Source organism: Pleuronectes platessa, chromosome 22 (assembly GCF_947347685.1).
Source record: "Pleuronectes platessa chromosome 22, fPlePla1.1, whole genome shotgun sequence".
NCBI lineage: Eukaryota > Metazoa > Chordata > Actinopteri > Pleuronectiformes > Pleuronectidae > Pleuronectes > Pleuronectes platessa.
In genome coordinates, this window is record NC_070647.1 from 8,439,385 (window position 1) to 8,462,625 (window position 23,241).

The 23,241-nt window shown below is 41.8% G+C and overlaps 1 protein-coding gene across 1 annotated transcript in view; it reads left to right on the plus strand.

Annotated features, from left to right (window-relative positions):
- Positions 1-23,241, plus strand: part of celsr1a (cadherin EGF LAG seven-pass G-type receptor 1a) — an 84,944-nt gene that overhangs the window by 45,629 nt on the left and 16,074 nt on the right. Inside the window, exons 7-16 of the mRNA XM_053415327.1 lie at positions 12,468-12,625; positions 14,154-14,317; positions 14,662-14,787; positions 17,696-17,862; positions 17,996-18,181; positions 18,282-18,395; positions 18,592-18,766; positions 18,856-18,997; positions 20,838-20,958; positions 21,334-21,517. Coding sequence (XP_053271302.1) covers positions 12,468-12,625; positions 14,154-14,317; positions 14,662-14,787; positions 17,696-17,862; positions 17,996-18,181; positions 18,282-18,395; positions 18,592-18,766; positions 18,856-18,997; positions 20,838-20,958; positions 21,334-21,517 — 1,537 coding nt within the window. The remainder of the gene's footprint in view (positions 1-12,467; positions 12,626-14,153; positions 14,318-14,661; positions 14,788-17,695; positions 17,863-17,995; positions 18,182-18,281; positions 18,396-18,591; positions 18,767-18,855; positions 18,998-20,837; positions 20,959-21,333; positions 21,518-23,241) is intronic.

Consider the following 23,241-nt stretch of genomic DNA (forward strand, 5'->3'; position numbering starts at 1 on the left):
TCCGTTAAAAAACAGAGGTCAAAGGTCGGGGAGGGTTGGCATGACAACAGACGTGGACCTGCTATTGTTACAATGATCTGGGTCGTTTGGAAAGCTGTGGATGCGTGTGTTTGCATCTGTTGGGGGGGCAGACAAACAGAGGGTGTTTCTGTGTGTGGGGGTGTCTGGGTGTGTGTTTGTGTGCTTTTGAATGCCTGCATGTGTCCATACAACTATTAGGAATATTACACAATAGTGGTGGAAGGATAAAAACATTTAGGAAATTCCAGAATGTAACGTCTCAAGGACAGTTGACTGTCAGCATGACAAATTTAAACAGAAAATAAACACACACACACACACATACAGATTAAGTGCAAAGGTGGATGTTCTTGAAGCAGCAGGAGGTTTTGTCTTGGGTTTTTATGTGTGCTAACTACAGGAAATTATGTCTTTGGTCGCAGGAAGTGATGCTATTTAGCTGGAGACTGGACAGGATGTCAGTTGTATCATTGTCTCCTCCACACCACTAGCAAGAATTACACTGGGATAAAATAGAGCCCAACAGAAGAGGAACGCATGTTTTATCCCTGATCTTTACCATGACTACAATGATAGTCTCACACTAATTGTTCCATTCAAAACAAATGCAATTTAATAAAGGAGCTTGTCTTTAATGGAACACGAGATGAACACTTATTGTCGTAATTGACTTTGGAAGTTTGAAAAAATAAACTTTTTTCATTTTCAGACCCACACACACTGATCCTGTTGCAGCTGTTGCACATTGGACTGTTTTGGCTTTTTGTTTTACTTCTATCTTTTGGTCTTGCAGCTGTCATTAATGAATAAGAATCTCATTTGTAACTTTTCATTTGATGTAGTTCAGAGTGGTGACAGGAAACATGATGAGCCTGCAGTTCTGGGCAGAGTCAATTTGATTTAACATGGGACGAAGACGTCCAACATGAAGAATCTTAATGACTTTTGCATTTATCAGCTCGCCTTTAAACAAGAATAGAGTTTGATTGCATTTGAACCTCAGCTATAAATATATTATAATTACCCCCCATGTGATCCATACACATGCTTTCAGTGCAGCGAAGCAGAGCACGACTGCAGATATGACGAGCCTGTGTGTTTGCAGCATTTTTCTAATGCTGCCTGAGCAGCCTCAATGCTAGACATGTTTAATAGTGTAATACTGGCTATTATGGGATGTGGTATTTACAGCCAGGGTCTATGGACAGCATTCCCAGACAGGCTTAGTTGGCTCTTATCACCAGCCAGTATCAAAAGTTCACTCTTTCTACCTCTGCTGTTCCTCCGCCACTCTCACTTCGTTGCTGTTTACACGCCAGCGCTTTAATCATCAGAACATACCTGCAAATTACTTCACAGCATAGCTTGAAGTACTTTTGAATGTACCATGGGTGTATTTTTGCATTCCACCTCTGCTGGGTTGAAACACTTATGTAAGTCAAACACTCAGCTGAATAAGGAAACCAACTGGGTTTACTTGAATAAAGAAGACACTCCGTATGTGTCTGTCTCTCTTGTCTCTTTGTTGTTGTTTCAGGGTTTATTGCACGGACAACCTGATATTCAAACGCACATACACACACACACACAGTGACACACACTGCATAGTTACAATACATAAACTGCAGAGAGCCCGTAAGAGCCTGGAGTTGTCATCTCTCTCTTTGTGATGTCGTTTTAAGTGGTACTTTCCTGGGTGGCCGCACTGACTAAGAGACTCGCCTCCACACACACTTACACAGACACACACACACGATGAGAGACTGCTCATCATCATGTGTTCCTGCACACACACGGGTGCAGGTTTGTGTATTTTCGCTGCCACGTCCTTTTTGGAAAGGTTAAGTAGTTATTTTTCGAGTTGAAGCCCCAGACTCCACATTCCCCCGCAGGGTGTGTTGTTAGAGGAAGAGGCCATGTTAGTCTTTGTTCTTCTTTGACGCACTGTATGATTCCACAGACCACAAACATTTAAGTTTATCATCACTTGTCAGTGCACACATTACCTTTCAATAACAGGAGTTTCTCTTTCACCAGATATAACGCATTTAGACACAATTCATAAATAGCAAATGGTGTTATACTCCCTCTCAGAAGATATGAAAAGTATGGTGTTTAGTACTTAATTAATCAGACACAATCAGAACACTTTGTAATTTAATACTGTTGCGTGTAAACAGACACAAAATGTATGTTTTGTGTTCGTTGTGTGGTGAATCTGCTCTTGTAGACACACAGTAGCTGCTTTTGGGTTTTTTCACACGCTTGTGCCGAAAGGAATATTCCCTATGTTCTTCCTACTGTAAATTTCACCTGCTTGTCACATAGTGTGACACTTCACAGGGGGATACATATCTAAAAGAGACACCTTTGTCCGAAGGTGGCGAGCATGAGATGTCGCCTATTGTGTGAGGTAGTGGGGGGGGGGGGTTCTTGAAGTTGGCACAGAGGAATAACGTTTTGTCAAGGATGTAGTTATTGTTGTGGCAAAGTGGCTGGTAGCAAGTGCAATCACAGACAGATCAGCGGGTGTCTGCACGTACACATGCGTATGTGCAATAAATGATGACAGCAGTGTTTGTCTTAATATTTCTGCTGTCCTACTGTGTAGTGCACACACTGTTTATGTACAGTTAAGTAAATGTCAAGAGCCCGACTGATTTCGATTTTTTGGGCCCGATATAGAGGGTATTAAAAAAATGCAACACTGATATTATTGGAAAACCGATAAATCAGTCAGGCTCTCGAAAATACTATAGATGTACTGTCATGATGGTTTGTTATTGAGCGCTATTAATACAGTTCTTTCTGCACTCAAAAAAAGGCAAACAATCTATATGTGATGAGACTTTGTCATAAATATGGACAAACATCATACACACATACACACAGTGCTGTGGCTTGGTTGTGAGCTGCAGGTCTAATGCGGTGTGTCTCTCTCTCACGGTGTCTCTCTACCAGGAAGGGGGGAGTCTGGTGGACTCCAGTGGGGCTCTGCGGCTCCCATTCTTTACTGCCTGGCTGGAGCTCAATCAGAAGGAGGTAACCTTTGACCTCTAGCCTGTAGTCCCCACTGGTGCTCTTTTCTCCCCCCCTCCATGGTCTTATTTAGTCCCTGCTCTCCTTCTAGTCTGCTTGACTAACTACTGTACTTGCTTCCCTCAGGTAGCCAGAGGTGTCATGGCTGCTAACAACAGGGTGTGTAGTTTAGTGTGGCTCTGGTCAGGTGTTGACTGTAGACGGGGTTGTAGTAGGTTTTGGTGCTTTTGTGGTTTGGCTGATGAAGGTTTGTGGTAACCTGACTTTATTCCCTCTCCTCTGTATTTGACATTTAGGTTTATTGTTAACATATATACGTTTGTCTGTTCTTTGCTTGCCACCATACACCGCTTTCAGACCTGCATTGAAGTCTGAATTTTTTCCTGAATTCTTCCCAAAAAGAACGTAGATATCAGCCAGTTTTCTGGGAATTCTTCAGAGTAAAATGTCTGAAAAATGTCTGATGATGAAAAAGCAGTGCTATACATGTAGGAGACACCAACAAAGACGCCAACTAAGAATGACACAGAGATCCCTGAGCCTTTGGTGATAAGGACCGACGCCGATTCAATGTGCTGTAAACAAACACACGTGGTTCGGGACATCTTCCTCATGTTGTTAACGCATTTCACTTGGACAGTTTACTGCTGCGCTCTTTGTTTGTGAAAGGCAAACTCCAAAAAACTCCATGTCTGAAAATGGCCTATCAGTGTAACACCACTAGATAAAACAATGTGCATCATGTTTCCAATGTAATGTGTGTTCTTGTGCACATATATGAGTAACATAAAAAGGGACCCAACGCTCAAATACTCCACAAGGTGCCCTGTATCAAATTTAAAAGTAGATTTCACTGTGCTTTCCTGCCTCAGCCTGGTTTTTGCATGTTCAGGTTCTCTGCTCAACATTTGACACAGATGTTTTGAGAGCCAGTGCTTTGTAGCTTTGGAGGATACTGACCTTACTTTACTTCATCAATCAACACTTGCCCTTGTCATGTTTATCCAGAGGGGTCAGAGGTAAAGGTCTGTGCAGGTGAGGCAGGTAGGGACAACTCTCAGACAGGGATGAATTAAGTCTGTGGTCTCTGGTACAGATCATCTCTCATCGTCACTGAGGACTGTCATTTCATCACTACTGCATCTTTCTGGCTTTTATTGAAATGTTAAGCCATACACAGTTTTATTCTTCCTATCACTCATCTCTCATCTGCTTCGCTCTATTTATGTTTTGTGTTGAGAACCTACTAATATCTATAAATGAACCAGTGAAGTATCAGCATGACTGAAACAGTAACAGGCTTCTTGCTCATCTGTCAGCTCTCATGACGTCCTCCACTGAGGTTTGTTCAGGTGTAGTAAACATGTCTGAGCCTCTGCAGACAGGCAGGCAGGTAGGTGGACTCCCACAGAGCAGTGATTGTGTTTTCCTTGGCAGCACAGTGGCAGGCCTAAGCACCCATTCAGTCAAAGACAAGGAACAACATAGTTGAAGATGTCGCTCCTGTAATGAGCATGGACAGCAAATGTCTGAGAGATGACATGCGTCGGGTTAGACTGTAGGTCAGTTTTAATTTTAGATTGCGTGCTTAGTCTTGTCTTGTGATACACTAACATGAGTCTTTGTTGGTTCTTATACACTCAAAAGAAAAATGATTTCCTTCCATTCAGGCTTTTTAGCTCTGTGTCAGAAATCACCTCTGTCAATATAACGCACCTGTAAATGCATATATCACATGACCAATTACACCGGGACTGATTGGTTGATAAAACCAAGGACTTTCACACAGAAGACCGCTCTCTGTTTCCTGTGGTTTGTATTATTACCCTTCACCATTTGGCAACCGGAAACTGAGTGTTTATTGTTATAATTATGACCTCAAAGATCCTCTAGACTTAAGGAAGTACTTATATTAACCCAGACCACTAGATTTTCCTAAACCTAACCAAATCGTGATCCCTGCCACCTAAATCATGTGTCTATTATTGTTATCATCACCATGAAGATTTGATGCCCGGGCTTTTGAATTCAAGGGTACAGACAAGCCACCTAAATGGTCCTTTAGGTTGGAGGACTGGTTAATCACGAGCCTCTGCCTTTATAAATATATGGTGGCCCAGTGGCAACTGCCATATGAGTTTATCTTCTTGCTTCAGAAACCAAACCATTCTCTACATATAACCCAAGTCTAACAAACTAACCCACACCGTCAAACAGTTTGTTGCTGGTGGCCAGGGATACCAGAACAACTTCCTTGATCAAAAAAGCTAGAGAAAATTTTTATATCTAATGGGGGGTTGTACTTGCCGTATTTGAAGGTATTTTGGCACAAAGGTTGTGACAATCAACACAGGTTTAAAATTCACATCAAAATCAAAAGTGCTATGAAAGAGATCAAAAGTCTTTAAACACACACTATCATTAAACCTTAATGTACAGACTTTGTCTTCGTGTGTGTGTGTGTGTGTGTGTGTGTGTGTGTGTGTGTGTGTGTGTGTGTGTGTGTGTGTGTGTGTGTGTGTGTGTGTGTGTGTGAGTGTGTGAGTGTGTGTAGATGAGTAGATGAGTAGATGAGTGAGTTACCAGTCAGCAGGAACAGCGGATGTATATAGCATTGTGTCATAGAGGAATGACGATAAATCTGATAAATCTGTCACTACAGACCACCTCCATATCTGACTGACTAACCCACTGCATCTTTATCCTTGTCTCATGTCTACTTTCTCCCCACCCTCTCCCATTTTTACATTCCTCTCCCGCTCTTGTGATGTGAGGGAGTGTGTGTGTGTATGTGTCAATGCGAGGAGGAAATTTCACACACCTCACCTAGCATGACCCAAACCTCTTATTAACGTTAAGAGAGACAGGCAGACAGTGGAATTTGGGGGAGAAGAGAAAAGAACAGATACAAATGCTGTGTAGGAAGTGTAGAGAGAGAAATATAGTCCATATATATTATAACCAGGCCCTAATGTGTCTTCCTGATCCCTCTCTTTCGCCTCTCCGTCTCCACATCACTCTCTCTTATCTTTTTACACTCTTATGATGCCTATCAGGCCTTGTTTTATTGTCCTACTGCTTTTACTGCCAAACATAAGCATCAATCGCCGATGTTCATGGTTGTTAAGATGAAGGTTAGATGGTCACCGTTGAGGCTCCACTGCCAAGATTTAGATAAGAAGATTGATACGACTGTCATATGCAAGATATGAAGCTCGACAGCCTAGCTGAGCTTTAAGACTTATAAACGTCAAACCATAGCTTGTTGATTTTACGTTATGTTTTGTTATGGTTTAAAAAATCACATACAACATGACGGTGACACAGAAGAGGAAGGGGGGAATAAAAAACGATTAATCTAACAAAATAATTGAGAGACAAAACCTGTCTGTGAAATATGCTTTAACAAATGGATGAAAAGAAGCTAATACCGTTGATGTCAGTGCACATGCAGGTGACCACATTTGTCGTGTTGTCGGAGGAATTTTCCAAACAGGATACGGTTTCCCTTACCTCAGATTTTATGGCATCTGCACATTTGTTTCACCTCTTGAAAGCCAAAAAACAACAATGGCCACTGTCCATCTGTTACGCTGATAGATGTGAGACACCAGTAACATGTCGGCGGCTTGAAAACAGGACATCGTAGCTCTGTGTAAAGCCTCTGGGAACCGTGTGTGTGTGTGTGTGTGTTTGTGTGTTTGAATAATTCACACTTCTAGGTTTACATAGCCAGAGGGCAGGTGAGGTAATGTGGACATGATAGAGTCTGCCAGAGGGAAGGTTGGACATACTAGCCTCGGCATGACAAGGCCTAAAATGAACTCCAAACACACTCACATTCACACTCACACCTCTCATGTTCTAATATCCATCAAGAGTCACTTTTTCACAGGAACAATAGCACATCCTCAGGCGAGCCCAAATATAATAAAAGACTGTGCGCCCCCTTTTTCCTTTATTATCGAAATGAACTGTTTGGCTCTCTGCAGCTCCGCTAGCTGCTTCCTGGTTTACACATTAACACACACACACACACACACCCACACACACACACACGTGCACACACTGCTTGCTCAGTCAACACATTGCACAAGCACCACAAACACATTATGCAGACATCCTTCCTATACTCCCCAAACACGCGCACAAACACATAATCACCACCAGGCATTCCCTCCATCTCATCCTCTACACACACAAACCCACAGACACACACTACAGGGTCATTAGGGGCTCATTTTGACAGTGTGTGTTTTTTTACGAACTATGTTTAGCATGTAACTCCATCTGAGCGGCAAAACTCTTTGTCCCGGCCGCAGGGCTGGTTGAGTTATCTTGTCGGCTTTGACAGGCAGCCTTGTCGTAATAGAGGTGTCAGTGTGTGTGCCCCCATTGGTGGGAGGGATAATGTGTGCAAATGTGTTAGTGTGTGTGTGGGGGTGTGTGTTTGCAACTTGGGTGGGTCTGTGTGTAGACTGTTATTGTTGGGAGAAAGTGAAGGTGCTTCGATTGCAGTTGGCATCGTTTTTGGTGAAGGCGGAAGATTTTAACTGTTACTGTGAGTTTGTTTGGGAGTTCGGTGTGTGTGTGTGTGTGTGTGTGTGTGTGTGTGTGTGTGTGTGTGTGTGTGTGTGTGTGTGTGTGTGTGTGTGTGTGTGTGTGTGTGTGTGTGTGTGTGTGTGTGTGTGTGTGTGTGTGTGTGTGTGTGTGTGTGTGTGTGTGTGTCTGTGTCTGTGTGTGTGTGTGTGTGTGTGTGTGTGCGGGTCACTGCATCTGTCCACCCGTGTCCTCTGCCTTCCTCGCCTTTGTGGCTAGCTGTGGGGATCAAGTGCGTTGCCATGGCCGCAGCAAGCATTTCGCCCCTGGAGACGACACCTGAGAGAGAGGGAATCTTCAGCAGGTCACAGTCGGGGGGGGGGGGGAGGGTACATAAGAGACTCTCATGGGGCCCCTCACTGTCAGGGCCAATTGCACTTAAAACGAGGGTCCAGACAGAAGCTTGAAACTAAATACAGTGCAACCAGCCACACGCACATTCAGTTGAGGGTAAATGTTAAATTGAGAACATGGCCTCCACTGAGTGAAGTCGTTTTATAAAGGAATATCGTCCATATACAAAATCGTGGTAATTTATTTGATTATAGCCAGAGGTTGTCTGCAATAAACATCACCTTTATGTAAAAGCAATCGTTAAGTTAAAAAACTTTTTTTTTCATTGATTGATTTACTTCCTTAAACTTTTCCTTGAAGTTTTCCTTTTACGGTTTATGACATTTACTTTATACAGGTTCAGATTCAGAGGGCATTCCTTTTTTGTCATGGACATATAAGGATTTATTTGTATTGAATTTCTCTATCATACTACTTATTTATTAATATTCTATTGTATGAGTTCAATTTTAAATACAAAGCAAGACAAGACTTTTTTATTACCACTCATCACAGTATACAGTATGGGTACAGCTCCATGCATGACATCATAATAAACTTGATTAATTTGTTCAAACATACTGTTCGTCACATGCAGAGCATCTGAATATGTGTGTCGAATAATTGTGCAGAGTAAGAACTCTGTGCCTGAAACAACAGCAGCTTTTATATCCCTCACAAATTACACACATACATTACACACATTCCATAAATACACAGTTTAGCGCTTACACAGTGTGTACTGTACACTATATTGTACATGCATGCTTGTGTGTGCGTGTGTGTATGTGTGTGTGTGTGTGAGTGAGTCTATAAGTTACCAGCACATGTAACAGCTGCAGATCTTAGGTTGTGGGTCCATTATGTGGGTATGCTCTCTCTCTCCCATGTTTTGCTTCCTGTCTTTCTTTATCTCATCCCCTCCTCACTCCACTGAATTCTTTAAGCGATGATAAGATTTTAATCAGCGTGACTTCATATTAACCCGAAGAGTCTTTCTCATACCATGGTTTTATTTATCTTCAACCTCTTGCCTTTTGTAGCATGTGAAAACCTTATATACAGTTATCTATCACACGTATCTTCTCATTTTCTCACTGGTTTGAAAAGGAATTTGAGTTCATTGTCTTGTCATTGATTACTTTTAAAAATATTGAAACAATGTGAACATGTAGCACAGTGTACTGTAAAACAGTGGGGGAGTAAAAGTGAAAATAATGCTACATAAATAAAGTAAAGATTAATCAAAATTGAGGTGAAAGGATAAGGAAAGCAAATTAGTGCATTTCTCAAATTGAAGAGAAATAAAAAATGAGGACAGCAAAATAAATAGTAGTAATCAAATTGTGCTGTTGTTCAATAAACAATGCCGAAGAGGACATTGGACATTTTCTTTTTTCTCTCTTCCTCCTTTAAGTGTATTTTCCTTTTCCACTGTGGAATCTCTTTGATTATTTTGGTTGCTCGTGTTCGGGTCGTCATTGTTCTCCTTCAGGCTCGACTGCTTTCTGAATAAAATCAGATCTTTTTTTGTATTTTTCTCCCAGGCTTGCCACAGGGGACTTTTCTCCATGTGTATCTCACAGCAAGTTTATGCATGAGGTTGTCCTAATTACCAGGATACTGCTTAATCAACAATCTGGCCTCAAGTCTGTGTTCATTTCCAACCTTGCTGAGCACGTGGTGTGTACCATTCATGTGCCTCACCTGAAAGCAGCTGTGACATAGATTTCCTGAAGTGCAGCTCATGTTCTCTCAGGAAGAATCCGAGTTACATAAGGACACATTCAATCATGAGACTCGTCCTTCTTTTCTGCCTTGAGTTATGGCGCTCCGGCCAGCAGTGGGAGGCCCCGACACGAATTTACTGGTTCGCGCGTGTGCCGTCTGGATAGAGACAGATGTCTGTGGTCGCCATGGTGACGCTGGGAGGTGGACTGGGTGGGTTTTATTTAACGCCTGTAGATACCTGTGCCGAGACAGGGGTGTGGTTTCCTACCAGCATGATTGTGTTCGACATGCAAGGTTGATTATACAGGAGGCTACTGATGACACACACACAAACTCAAACCCAGAGGGAGAAGTTTGGCGTGAAGCATGTGACCAAATATGTATTCAAGCAACAGGGAATTCTTATTTCCTTAATTAAGAATTGTATGATTATATGAAATATATAATAACTAGAAAACCACAAAGTTAATGGAAAGTAAATAAGTTGTATGTACCTAGAAATAGATTTATACTTTCACCACAGCTTGGTCACTCAAGTGTCTGTGTGTGACAGGATTATACCTGGGATTAAGTGAAAAAACATGCTAGAGAACCTCCGCAAAGATCCAAGATTCATTTTATCAAACCAAATTTAAATTCACTAGATCTAGATTTTTTATTTGGATCTGCACCAAATTGCAGAAACTGATAAATATCATTTTTTTCTGGATCCGCACCCTGATCCATTTCTACACCCCAAAAACCTAAACCTAATGGGTTCTCTCCTGATTTATTCAGTTTCGTGTTTGTACTTTTTGAAAACGTAAGAGCAGCAGTTGTGTGAGAGGATGTTTTACTGTCTCTTTGTCTTTATGGAAAGTGTAGACTTGTTTTTCAGCAGAATTAGTGGAAACAGCACATTAGCGGGAGGGGCAGAGACAAACTACAACAACTCTCCCCCTGGGTCGGAAAATATGCTGAGGCGAAGTCCACCTGAGCCAAAATAGAAAACACTGCACCCCTCTGTCGCTCTTTTTTTTCTACCCGTCCCGTCTGCCGGTCTCTCTTTTGTCTTTCTCTTTCAGTCTCCTGTGTCTGACCCTATTTCTCCCTGTCGCTCTTTCTTTTCTATTTTTCTCCCTCTTTTATTTCCTCTTCCTTTACTGTGTGTCTGCCCCGCCAGTATCTCATTACTCTAATCCTATTTGTGTAGGAGACAAACACATGCGCACACATTGTCTTTCTATCCAGGCCTGGGTTTCCCCTCCGTCTCTTCTGTTACTTTCTCTGGTAGTTACTTTTCTCTTATTTTATATTAAATCAGACAAAATACCAGAAATGTTGTGTCTTAAAAGCATTGAGCAAATTTTATTTAAATTGTTTTTCTTTTTTCCTTAATCGACCCGTCACCTCAGCGGTTTGAAAGTCTCTCTTGCTCTCTGTCAACCTGTCAGCCTTTAAGGAGGCCGGGTGCCTAGTGTAAACACAGCGCTGTGATCAGATCTGGGATCTGCTGTCCCTTTGTTATGTGTTTTTGTAGTCTAGAGATGTACCATTCTCCCAGGAGAGATAGAAGAGAGAGCAGACTAATCACCACTCAAAAAGGAAATGACACGGTTCTTTATTTGATTTCAAATTGAAAGTGTTTTAGAATGACTCATATCCTCACCCGCATTATTTCTCTTGCTTCACTTTCATGCCTGTAATGAAAGGAGGTGTTATTTTCTAATTGGTGGAAACATTTGGAGTTTAACATTTGATTAAACTCCTCAAATACCTCCAGCTCCCTGTTGCAAGTCCGCTATTATCAAGAACATGCTCCAGTAAACTTCGGTCTCAGGTTCGATATTACAAGAACTAAAGCGATTTGTTGGCCTGGTTTTCTAAGCTGATCCAACATTCGTCGGCCACAAGCCTTGATGGAGGAATTAGCCTACTTTGTAATCATTAGTTGCGAGCAAGCGCACAATGGGCTTCTTGTCGTCTTAAGCCAGCAGAGCCTGTGTGCCTCCGCGGCAGGTTGGCTAAAGCCAGCGAGACATTGTTTGTGTAGCGCTGACCCGCAGCGATCGAGCAGCAGAAAGCCGTCCCGGCCGACCTGAGAAGAAACTGAGAAGGAAAACTAAATCTCGAACTAAATTCAGTTGGCTGAGGTCATTTATCATTACAATAGTGTGATAAGCACAAGAGGAGACGATAGATCTGCTTCCTGTCCACTTTCTATTTATCAACACACATCCACAGCCTTTCATCAACACTTCCTGTCAATAATTGCCTTATGGGGACTTTTTGTCGATGCTGGTATTAGGGAGTACAAAGTGCATTATTTTATGAAGAAAATTATACAGATTCCTAAAATGCCGTCATCAATTAATCCCTAATTACCAAGAAATGCACCTGAGGGTTGATATTTTACAGTTTAACCACAAAGTTTATTTTAAGTAACTAAAAATGAAAAAAAAAAAAAAAATATTTAGAAAAAATACTTTTTTAATCGTTTTTTTTAGATCAACAAACATAAACGCAGATACTGATATGTCTGATGTTTATTGGAGATTAGTTAATAAATAATCATATAAAAAGTGTGATATAACAGTTTTGTTTATTTGTGATGTCAACTGACAATTAAGCTTTTTTTTTTTTTACCATTTATCCCTTATTATTATCTTTCTATTTCATGTAAGGTATCTCAAACATGTATCCACTAGATAAACACTAAATGTCATTGATTAACTGTTACGGTTGTAATTTCTTTTGCTCTTCAGCCTAACATCGGGCGCCTGGGCATCCCTCATGGACCCTCTGGAGAGAAGGTGGCTGTGGTTGCAGTGGACGACTGTGACATCTCCATGGCGATTCGCTTCGGGAGGCAGATCGGCAACTACTCCTGCGCTGCCCAGGGCACCCAGACCGGACAGAAGAAGTAAGCTCTTCTTTTTCTCTTTCTTTTCATGCATCCTTTATCTTTTTCTCCCCTGTCAAACGTCAGGTCTGGACCACTTAGAAACTTATGGGACAATTTTGTACCTCGGAGGCCACAATCGCCTCCATTACACCAGATTACCCATCTCTCTTTTCACCACCCTCTCCTCCTTTTGTATTTTAATCTGTGCACTCATCCTTGTGGTATTCCTGCTGTCAGACACGGCCTTAGACAACGAATAGCTCCTCAAAACACGGGCTTAAAATGACTTACCGTGCGTTTGCCAGAGACTAATTGATTTTTATTTCTATAGCGTGAGACATTTTTACTTTAATGAGTCTTTTGAAGAGCTAACATGCTGAGGCCCATTTAGTATGCAGAGGGTGGGGACACAGCGCTTCGAGGGGAGATAATGAGGTTACATTCTTTAAGGAACTTGTTGCACAGGTAAAAGACGCTGAGAGGAGTTCAGAGGTACTTAAACTGTGTCTCGCCTGAATTTGCAATCATACGGTACATTACAATGTTATGTAATGTGCTGCCTGAACAGTTTCACTTTTAGAAATGCATGTCACTAACACAAAGGAAGAAACCACTTGGCTTTCAGTGCTGGGAAAGTGTGATTTGTTTTCACATGATTTCCTCCCAAAGGCACCGTCTTATATATAGGAAGTATAAGATACTTGGCCAAACATTATAACAGGCTATTGTTTTATTTTCAGATTTTGGATATGAGAGAGGCATCTGGTTAATTCTAATCGTCTTACAAACTTTTTAATGACATGTTTCTGTAAATACTTCACTTGTGAAACTTAGAACTAGAGCTAGAAATTAATTCACAACCTAATACCACTGGTGTTGATCCATAAATCTGGATTATTAATAATTTCACATGCAAATTGTCACATTAATATTCTTGGGGAGGTATTTCTAAATTAAAACAGCTTTAAAATCAGTAGCAGTTTGCAACAGAATTGATTTATTTAGGGATTTAATTCTTTAATTCTAAGACTCCTCGACTAAGCTCCACATGCTCCTGGTCACACAACACTGTTTGTACTTTACTGTACATGCCCACAATTTATAAAGTCGCTGTTTGAACATGTTTTTGTGCAGCGTTGCTTCACATTAAGTCTCACAAAGCCTTGTGGCTATTGATGTTGAGGGGTTTGTGGGTGTAAGCAGCTTCCTCAATGACCTACTGTGTAGATCCGGACTCAGTTGTGGTGATGGTAGCCCTTAGCCTTGTGCCAGCCTTAATCCTCAGGAAAAATAACTTTATTTTACAAATGGCAGTCATGCTAAGGGTTGATGCTTTACCTCGGTCGCCCTTTCTGGGGCAAAGTTGGGGCATCGATGGGTTGTTACAGTCCAGTCAGTTACATTTTGAATGTTATGTTTTCAAAGTGTCAAAATATGAGTTTGATCCTTGTAGACCCTAAATCCAAAGAATTACTCTGCAAAATAAATCAGATTGTTTATTTTTGTTTTGGACGCTATTCTGATTTACTGTCTGTGTTGTCTGCAGGTCACTGGACTTAACAGGCCCGTTGTTGCTAGGCGGCGTTCCCAACCTCCCCGAGGACTTCCCCGTCAGGAACCGAGACTTTGTGGGCTGCATGAGAAACCTCAACATCGACAACAAACCCATCGATATGGCCAGCCACATCGCCAACAACGGCACCACAGAAGGTTCGGCGTGCTGCAATTTAAACCAAAACGGTTCACAGACACTGAACATACACTACACGTACAGATTAGAGACATACTGCACTTCAATGAAATATATGACTGTTCTTTGATGAGTAACGTAGATTCGAAAGCGATAACACATTAACGTTTTACACGTCTTTACTCATGACATTTATTTATATGTGAAAAACTTAACACCCTCTAATCAAAAGTGTGACCCTTGACATTTGGATATTCGCGTATGTGTGATCCGGCCCCAAACCACCACATCGTTTGTAGGTAGGCGGGTCTCAGGGTGAAGTTACACTTTAACAAATTATTATTTGTGTGTGTTTAATGTCCAGGTTGTCCGGCGAAGAAAGACTTTTGCGCAAACATTGTGTGTAAGAACGGAGGAGTGTGTGACAACAAGTGGAACACCTACGGCTGCAACTGCCCAACGGGTTACGGAGGCAAGAACTGTGAACAAGGTAAAAGATGCAACTGTGTGTGTGTGTTTGTGTGTTAGTGTGTTCAACAGGGAGACAGAGAGTGTGTTTTTCAGTTTCTAGTCATTAAACATGAATTATCTCTTAAAATAGTCAAAAAATGTCTGGGTTTACAGTTGGTGTCTGCCTGCATCCCGGTGAGCTTGTGTGTGCAGACAAGTGTGTGTGTGTGTGTGTGTGTGTGTTTGTGTTTACTAGCAGTAAGTGTATGGGTCTCGAGGACTTCCAGGAAATGGTGTGAGCACGGGGGATCAACTGGGATAGTGGGATAAGGAACTCCTCCCTTGTCTCAGTCTGACTCATGCAGCAGTCACAATAGAAAGTCAGAGTAAAGCCCCCCCCACGTGCTGCTGTACACACACACACACACACACACACACACACACACACACACACACACACACACACACACACACACACAAACACACACTGCAGTAAACCCATAGCTGTCCCAGTTGCCACCTCAGCTGCCATGTGACAAGCAGCTCATGTTATAGTGTGTGGTTCGACTGTATACAGTTTATCTGCAGCCATACGTGCTGAAAGATTGATCAGGACTTAAGTAATAATAAATGTGTCAGGGAACATAAAATCATCACTTCCCAACAGTGTTGATATTTACCTCCATCTCATGTTCTCCTAATGTAAGGCGAGAACTTTGATTCCCCTCCTTCAGGGCGAACTTCCAAACAATATGCGAAGGTGTGAATACCTCTCGCTGCCATCTCGTCTATGAGGTAGCCGCCTCGGCAGTGCCAGCCTCCGGTATCCGGTTTCTGAACTGGGCCCGGGATCACAGCGGCCTGGGAAGAGGGTTTTTGGCTGCTCGGCCGCATTGTTGACACGTTTGGTTTGAGGCTCCGTGCGACCTCGACGCCACCGCAAGAGAAACAAGGGATTTGTCATCATTTATTTTTCCACTGCCAAACGCATCCAAACTGGAGACGTTTTTTCTTTGTATTCAATAAGAAGAGGTTTCAACTGTACAGACAGATTTTTTTAAACCAGGGAATGAGTTGTGTCATGCTAACTGAAAGCCGGGCTATGTATAAGCTTACTATACACTGGAAATAGGTCTGCATGCTCACGGGTGGCATTAACTTGTTATGACAAGTAGAGTTTAAATCTCTGTACTGGTGTCAAACAAGGTGGTGTAGCAATTAAACGTGTTTAATGTCAGTATATCTGGTGACCGGTTTTGGAGTCTTCACAAAAGGAATCATGGAAGTGGATATGGTTCTCAATGTAGGGTCTAATTTGTTTCTGGTCAATGCTGTCCTGTGTCTGCTCTCCCATCCACAAACTGCAGCTCTGTTTGAGCTTCACCCTTATCCGGAAGAATTTAAAGACTCAGATTAGGACCACTAACCAGCTTTATGCCCAATTGCCTCTTAACACTATTCCAAGAAAAGATGTGAGGTTTGAAAACGCTAAATAAAGCCATTTGTACACATGAACTTTGCCTTTTTCTCATATGAACGACACAGCAGGTGATGGTTAGAGTCAGACGCGTCCACTGAAATCAGTGTTTTGTGTTTACAGCACAACGACACCCTCATTACAGAAAGATCTCAAGTGTCGTCTTTCCAAGTCTGTGTCTTCCACGTGAATGACACCTCTTTTTCATCCTGACATAGTCTTTTTGTCTGTTATTCAGTTTTATGATCACAACACCTACTTTCCTCGCTATGGACTCTCCAGACATTTTCCTGGTGTGTAATCACATAGACTCACTCAAACATTCTCGAGTAGTTGATCATTAGTTGCTGTTTCATGACATTTAAGAACTCATCTTTTTATTTCGAAGATGAAAGTTTTGTTTTAATGTCTTAAAGAGGTTTAAAGGTTTTGTTTTAATGCAAACAAATAAGAGGAGGAAAATCTGCTTCACTCAACATATTTTGCAGGTTGTCAATAAGTTACTATTCAAAGGAAACTCTGTGTGTGTCCTTAAATGACGTTCGCAGGTTCACAAGGAAATATCTTTTTTCATTTAGCCCATAGCAAAAGTAATCAGGGATTTTCTGTCAGCCACAGAAGAATCATAGTTCTAGTGCTGATTAGCAGATGATAGCACACTGAAGGATTGGCTCACAGAAGCCCTCTTCCTGCCTTCTTCTTCTTCTTCTTGAAAGAGTAAATGAGAACCGAGAAGTGGATGTTTTTTCCTTTTACGCCGCACTAAGCTTTTAGCAAAGTGCTCCGACTCAAACGGCTGCAGCTACCTGCGACGGGGAACAAATATGTGGTTTATCTCTTAATTGCAGCTTTTGTGCGCCTGTGTTTGCGATCGCTTCAGTTGAAATCTGTGCCCCGAGGAGCCATACATTGTCTACGCTGCAGATTTTGCAGGAGGAAACACAGACCATATGCTCTGCTGAAAGGTTGACCCATAGTGTGTACAAGTTCATACATATAAAGCACCTTTTTTCTGTATCGGATATTGTGTGACGTCTGCAGACATTGGATTGGGAGTAACAAACCATACAAATTCATCATTGTTACCAAACTCTAAGTACTTTTCTGTGACACTTCTGTATAATCTCTATAAATGAGAAATTCAGTGGTTGCAGATGACTTTATTTGCTAAGTATAAAGCTTTTGGTCTTTACAAAAAAAAAGGCTCACGTCCATTGTTTGATTCTTTCTCTTTCACTGCACCCAAGCGGATAATTATGTGGGATTTCACAATTGGCTGTTCCCTCTGCGAAATTCTGAAAGCTTGTCCTGTCCTGTATAAAACTGCCTCTCAGCAGACGTCTGATAATTTTTTTTGTGAGTTACATAATTGTCTCTGTTTAAATATAGCAACGTCTTGCCCTTGAAGGTTATTCATAGCACCTTTAAACAAATAACACCAATCAAATTCTTCTGTCGTGTCTTTCCCCAGTGATGCGGTCTCCCCAGTTCTTCGACGGTCAGGCGCTGGTTTCCTTGAGCGACCCGGACATCACCGTCGCTGTTCCCTGGTACATGGGCCTCATGTTCCGCACCAGGCAGCCCTCTGGCACCCTCATTCAGGCCAACGTCGGACCCTCCTCCACCATCAATCTCATGGTAAGATGAATAGCTTATTGTCAACGGAAATGCCAGCAGCTTCACCATATAGTGCAATATTTTACAACTTTTCTACAATTTCGCATTAATTAAGAGTTCCTTGTCAATAAATGTAATCTTCCCCATCGCCCAGGTGAGTGAGCAGCAGGTCCGTATGGAAGTGTGGCTGAGGAAGCAGCTTTTGGCGTCGCTGAGCTTCCCCCAAGTTCGGGTCAATGACGGAGAGTGGCACCACTTGCTGGTAGAATTGAGGAGTATTAAAGACGGCAAGGACATTAAATACATGGTCACGGTTTCCCTGGACTATAGCATGTACAAGGTAAAAGGCACATTATATTACGAGTTGTAAACGTGCTGCATTAAGTTTCATGCATGAAAAAGTATAACTTTTTCTTTCTTGCAAATTCTTCTTTATTCAGAAGTCAGTGGAGATTGGTAACGACTTGCCAGGTTTGAAACTGCAAACTCTGCATGTTGGAGGTTTGCCTGGAGAAGGAAACCATGTCAACAAAGGATTTGTTGGCTGCATACAGGTCAGTGTGTGAGTGGGTGTGTGTGTGTGTGTGTATGTGTGACTGTGTGTGTGTATATTTCATTTGTTTCGCAAAAAATAGTTTGAGAAATATTGCGGTCTTAAAAGGTATCAAGCAACTTTTTACCATTTTCTTTTCTCGTCCTTCTTCCTCGTCCTTATGCCTCCACTCTTTATCACTTTGTCCTGTCCATCAGGGTGTCCGTGTGGGTGAGACATCCACCAATGTAGTCAACGTGAACATGGCTCAGGGCCTGAAGATCCGTGTGGAGGACGGCTGCGACTTGGACGACCCCTGCGACTCCAACATCTGCCCCGACAACAGCCACTGCAGCGACGACTGGAGCACGTACACCTGTTTGTGTGACTCAGGTAAAAATACACACAAGCATCAACACAAGAACTTTTATAAAGTGTTTATTTGACTCAGTTACTTCATTACTCACTTTTTATCTGTCCAGGTTACTTTGGTAAGGGGTGTGTGGACGCTTGTCAGCTCAACCCCTGTGAGCATGTTTCCTCCTGTGTTCGCAAACCAAGTTCCTCCCATGGATACACCTGTGAATGTGGACCGAACTACTATGGCCAGTACTGTGAAAACAAGTAAGGTCACCTCCTCTCTCTGTGTATGTGTCTTTTCAGATGCTTTCAGACTTGCACTGAACTCTGGAGAGATCATCTGGAGTTTCTCTGGAGGAGGTGCATGCTTGAACGTGAATATTTGAGTGAACCCTCTGGACTTTCTCCACGTAGCCCCTTAGTCGATGTGAGAACACAGCAGGGGATCTTCTAGTCTGCAGGATTCACTTCGAGAGAGTGGGTGTGTTCTAACGCACGGTGGACGCAAAAACTAAAATATAAATAAAGAAAAACAAATATCTCCGCACTGACACCTGCAGAGGATTTGTAGCTGTTGCGAATGCGTATCTACACAGCATCTCCACATGTGCATGTGTGAAAGGCAAACAGCGGTGAATGTCAGCACCCAGTCTTAAACAAAGAAGCATCCAATTCATTTCAGCAACTTCCTCAAAGTGATACTGCACACTTGAATGTGTTTTTTGAGCTGTAACCTAAACTAAACGACTGTTCTTTAATGAAATATGTTAATGCTGGTTTTTAAATCACACTTATTACCAAATTCGTTAAAAGTCTGCAGGCTGCATAAAGCTTTGCCTCTCAACACTGCCTTCTAAAGGCAATTTTAAAATGCCCCGGTAAAGACACTTCAGGATATTCCTTTAAATCCTCATTGAAAGACATTTGAAAGACAGAAACGTTTTGTGCCCAATGATCCCTCCAAGACATACCAGAGTCCTTCGTATCCAGATGTTAAAAATAACCAGACTAAAAGTGGACTTTGCCTCCCTCTGAGACAAAGCCCACTAATCCTCTTTGTTGTGTTAGGCCCTTGCTCCTTTCGTAATGTTGCCAATGTCCTGAGTCTCTGAGAGCAGCTTTATTACTAAGTAATCCAAGCTGGAGAGAGTGTGTGTGCCTGTGTGTGTGAGGAGAGAAAGACAAAGAGAAAGAGTGTGAGATATCAAAAAGAGAAGAAATTAATTTATTCATTCAGAGAGAGGTGTGTTGACTTGCACAGTCAGCGTTGTCATACAGTTCCCGTGAATTAGCCAACCCTGATTGAGAACCAGTCATTTCCTCCCTTAACCCTGACCCTTCTGACACGCATCACTTCCTGTCTGGAGCAGGATGTGGGATTCCCTCGTCACACCTCACTGATCCTCTATAGGTGTTTAGTCTCAGTTCCCTCATACCAGCGCTTGTCCCCTATCAGATCACATCACTCCACCGGAGATCCCATCTCTCTCTCTCTCTCTTGGGTGAAAGGAAGTCTCTGTGTGTTGAGTCACACTTGATTCAGTGACTTCAAACTGTGGAGGCAGTTTATTCTAGATTCAGGCCAGCACAAGACGTTTAGTGAGAGATAAAGTTAACTGATAGGAAGTAATCAGATTTGTACAAGCTGATACCAAGTCAGCAACATGTTGACACCTGATCAAACATCACGTTGAATATACAGCAGATGTAGTGTGTTTTTTGTTGTTTTTTTCAACTTATTCTCCTGAGCTGGTATAAAGAGCAGCTGGAGGAAGAAAATTCTACTTATTCAGTTTGTAATTTGAAGAAAAAATACAAATCTGAGGCTGCATGCGAGATTAACCTGCATTTCTGGAAGAATTAGTGCATTAGAGCTTGACTGATTTATCGGTTAGAGAATGAAATTGGCTGATATATCGGTATTAAACCTTTATTATTTGTGTGTTATTTATTCTTACTTACCTGTAAAATATCAAGCCCCAATTACATTTCCGTGTCATAAGGGTCTTCAATAATTCCAGGTTATATTTTCTTTCAGTTTAAACGTAATAAATATATGTGTGTGCTGAGTCTAATTCAATTTGTCCATGTCTTTCGATGACAGAGTGGAGAAGCCGTGTCCCCTGGGCTGGTGGGGCAGTCCCATGTGTGGTCCCTGTAACTGTGATACTTCCAGAGGATTTCACAAAGACTGCAACAAGACCTCAGGAGAGTGTCGCTGCAAGGTACAAAAACACACACCATGAGATTTCACAGGTTAAAAGGGAATATACAAGGGTTTGTGTCGTGATTAAGGACAATGATTAGAAGAAAGGTTACACAGGACATTTTTGTGGAAACCATGTGGTGTGGTTTGACATGTAGCTCGAGAACTCATGAATTATTGAACCATTTATCTAACATGACTTATTTTCGCTTGCACATCTTTAACATGTCTCAGTATCATACTGTAAGCGTGGCTTATTGCTGCTGTTAGGGAAAAACTACCTGGACTCATTTCAAAGATGCACAGATGGCGCCTCAAAATATCTTAATGTCCTCCGGCTCTCTTTTAATGTACTGAATATTTCATTAGTGTAACTCGTCTTCTTGTCCCACAGGACAACCACTATCGTCCCGAGGGCGAGGACACCTGTTACCCCTGTGAGTGCTTCTCAGTCGGCTCTGAGTCTCGGACGTGCGACCCCATCACCGGACAGTGCCCCTGTAAGGGAGGAGTTATCGGTCGTCAGTGCAACCGCTGCGATCACCCCTTTTCTGAAGTTACGACCTCTGGATGTAAAGGTATTTGAATTCATTCATTTTCCGAACGTAATGTGATATTTCCCAATTCTTTACACCTTTTTTGCAAGCGACATTTAAATTATCCTCAACTGGAAATTGTGATATTGAAATCAAAACTCATATTTGTTAAGGTTAAGTTAAAAGTAATAAAGAAGAAGCAAAATTACGCTACAGCTGTTTCAGCCAAGAATAGAAATATATAGACAGATCAAGACAATATCAAGAAAAATAGAAATGCAAAATATAGGTATTAAAGTAGTATACAAAATAAAAACAAAAATAAAATAATTAGGTTGTAAAAAATATGTGCACTATAATACAAAATATAAAATACACAACATAAGATAACTTAACATAGCTTGTCCGTATCTGTGCCAAAAGGCTGACTAATCACATAAATAACACGCTGTTCATGAGAAGTGAAACCATCCATGAAGGTCAGATATTTATGACAAGGACAGCTTCGGGTGTATTGGGTGTATTTTTCCTTTAACTGTTCTGGTTCACAACGTGTACCCGGATGAATTGATGAAGTGTCAGGGGGAGACAAATGGTGTCGCTCACATCTGCCGGTGCTGCAGTCGAGCTAACTTCTCTGGCTTTGTCGCCAGCCAGCCAAGCAGAAGAGGCGAGTCTGGCTTGTGGGCAAACTTGGCAGCGGCCGTGCACACACACAATACAGTAGAAATGAATGGAAGACAAAACCGCGAAGGCCCGAGAACAAATGTCAATGTCGTTACTGTTTGACCCAATTTGAAGCTCTAGCACGCCTCGGAACGTGCTCAGACTTTGAATGGAGCTGGATGTGGTTCTCTTTGTTAATGACAGATGTTCCAAATCAGTGGGTTTTATTTGTTTGATATGATTTCAGATATGATAGTTTCGTGTGGATATGCTTAAATGAATCCTGACACGAGGAATTGACTAAGGAAAGTGGCGAGGATGAAAAAAAGACAGAGTTCTTTGGTTATGCTGTACGGGTCACTGAGATGTAACCATCCATGTCAGGCCTCATACCGATCTGTCAGCTCTGCAGCCCAGACGACAGGAAGCCTCTTGAAAACTCAGTTAATGTCACCATAGCCGCTGATGATGACAGATGCTCTCATGGTTTAGAAAGAAATTACCCTCGAGGAAAAGGAGATGGAAATGTAAAAGTGATCATTTATTATTATTATATTAATAATGTATTATTTCTATTGAAAAATGAAAAAGGTTTTTCGATCGCATTTCACAAACAGGCCCATATTAAACAGACTTGGAGAAGTTATTGGTTACTGCAGTGAATTTGCTACAGAAAGTGAATTACACAATGTGGGACTGTCCTGGACGTTTATAACTCAGATATGCTGAACCTCAACGTGGTTTACTGCTTATGCAATAGAGAGAGCGGCGCCGGCCACAATTCCCTGTCCGACCCACTCACATAAGGAACTGAAGTTTCATCCAGGCAACAACAGCGTATGTAATCAGCGTAAATACAAATCGTACTATTGTCAGTTGTCTTTATGTTCATGAACCTTTCTTGAACTCAACTGTACCTTTTGTCAATGGAACTACTTAGCTAAACCAACCATCATTGTTTATTTGGACTTGTTGTCTGCAGTTGTTGCCAGGTAAATATCACAGATTAGCCCCGTATCCCCAACAAAGACAGAAAGTCCTAAATTTGATAAATAATTCTATAGTTTCAAGCAATTTACACCAGATCGGGTAACCACACT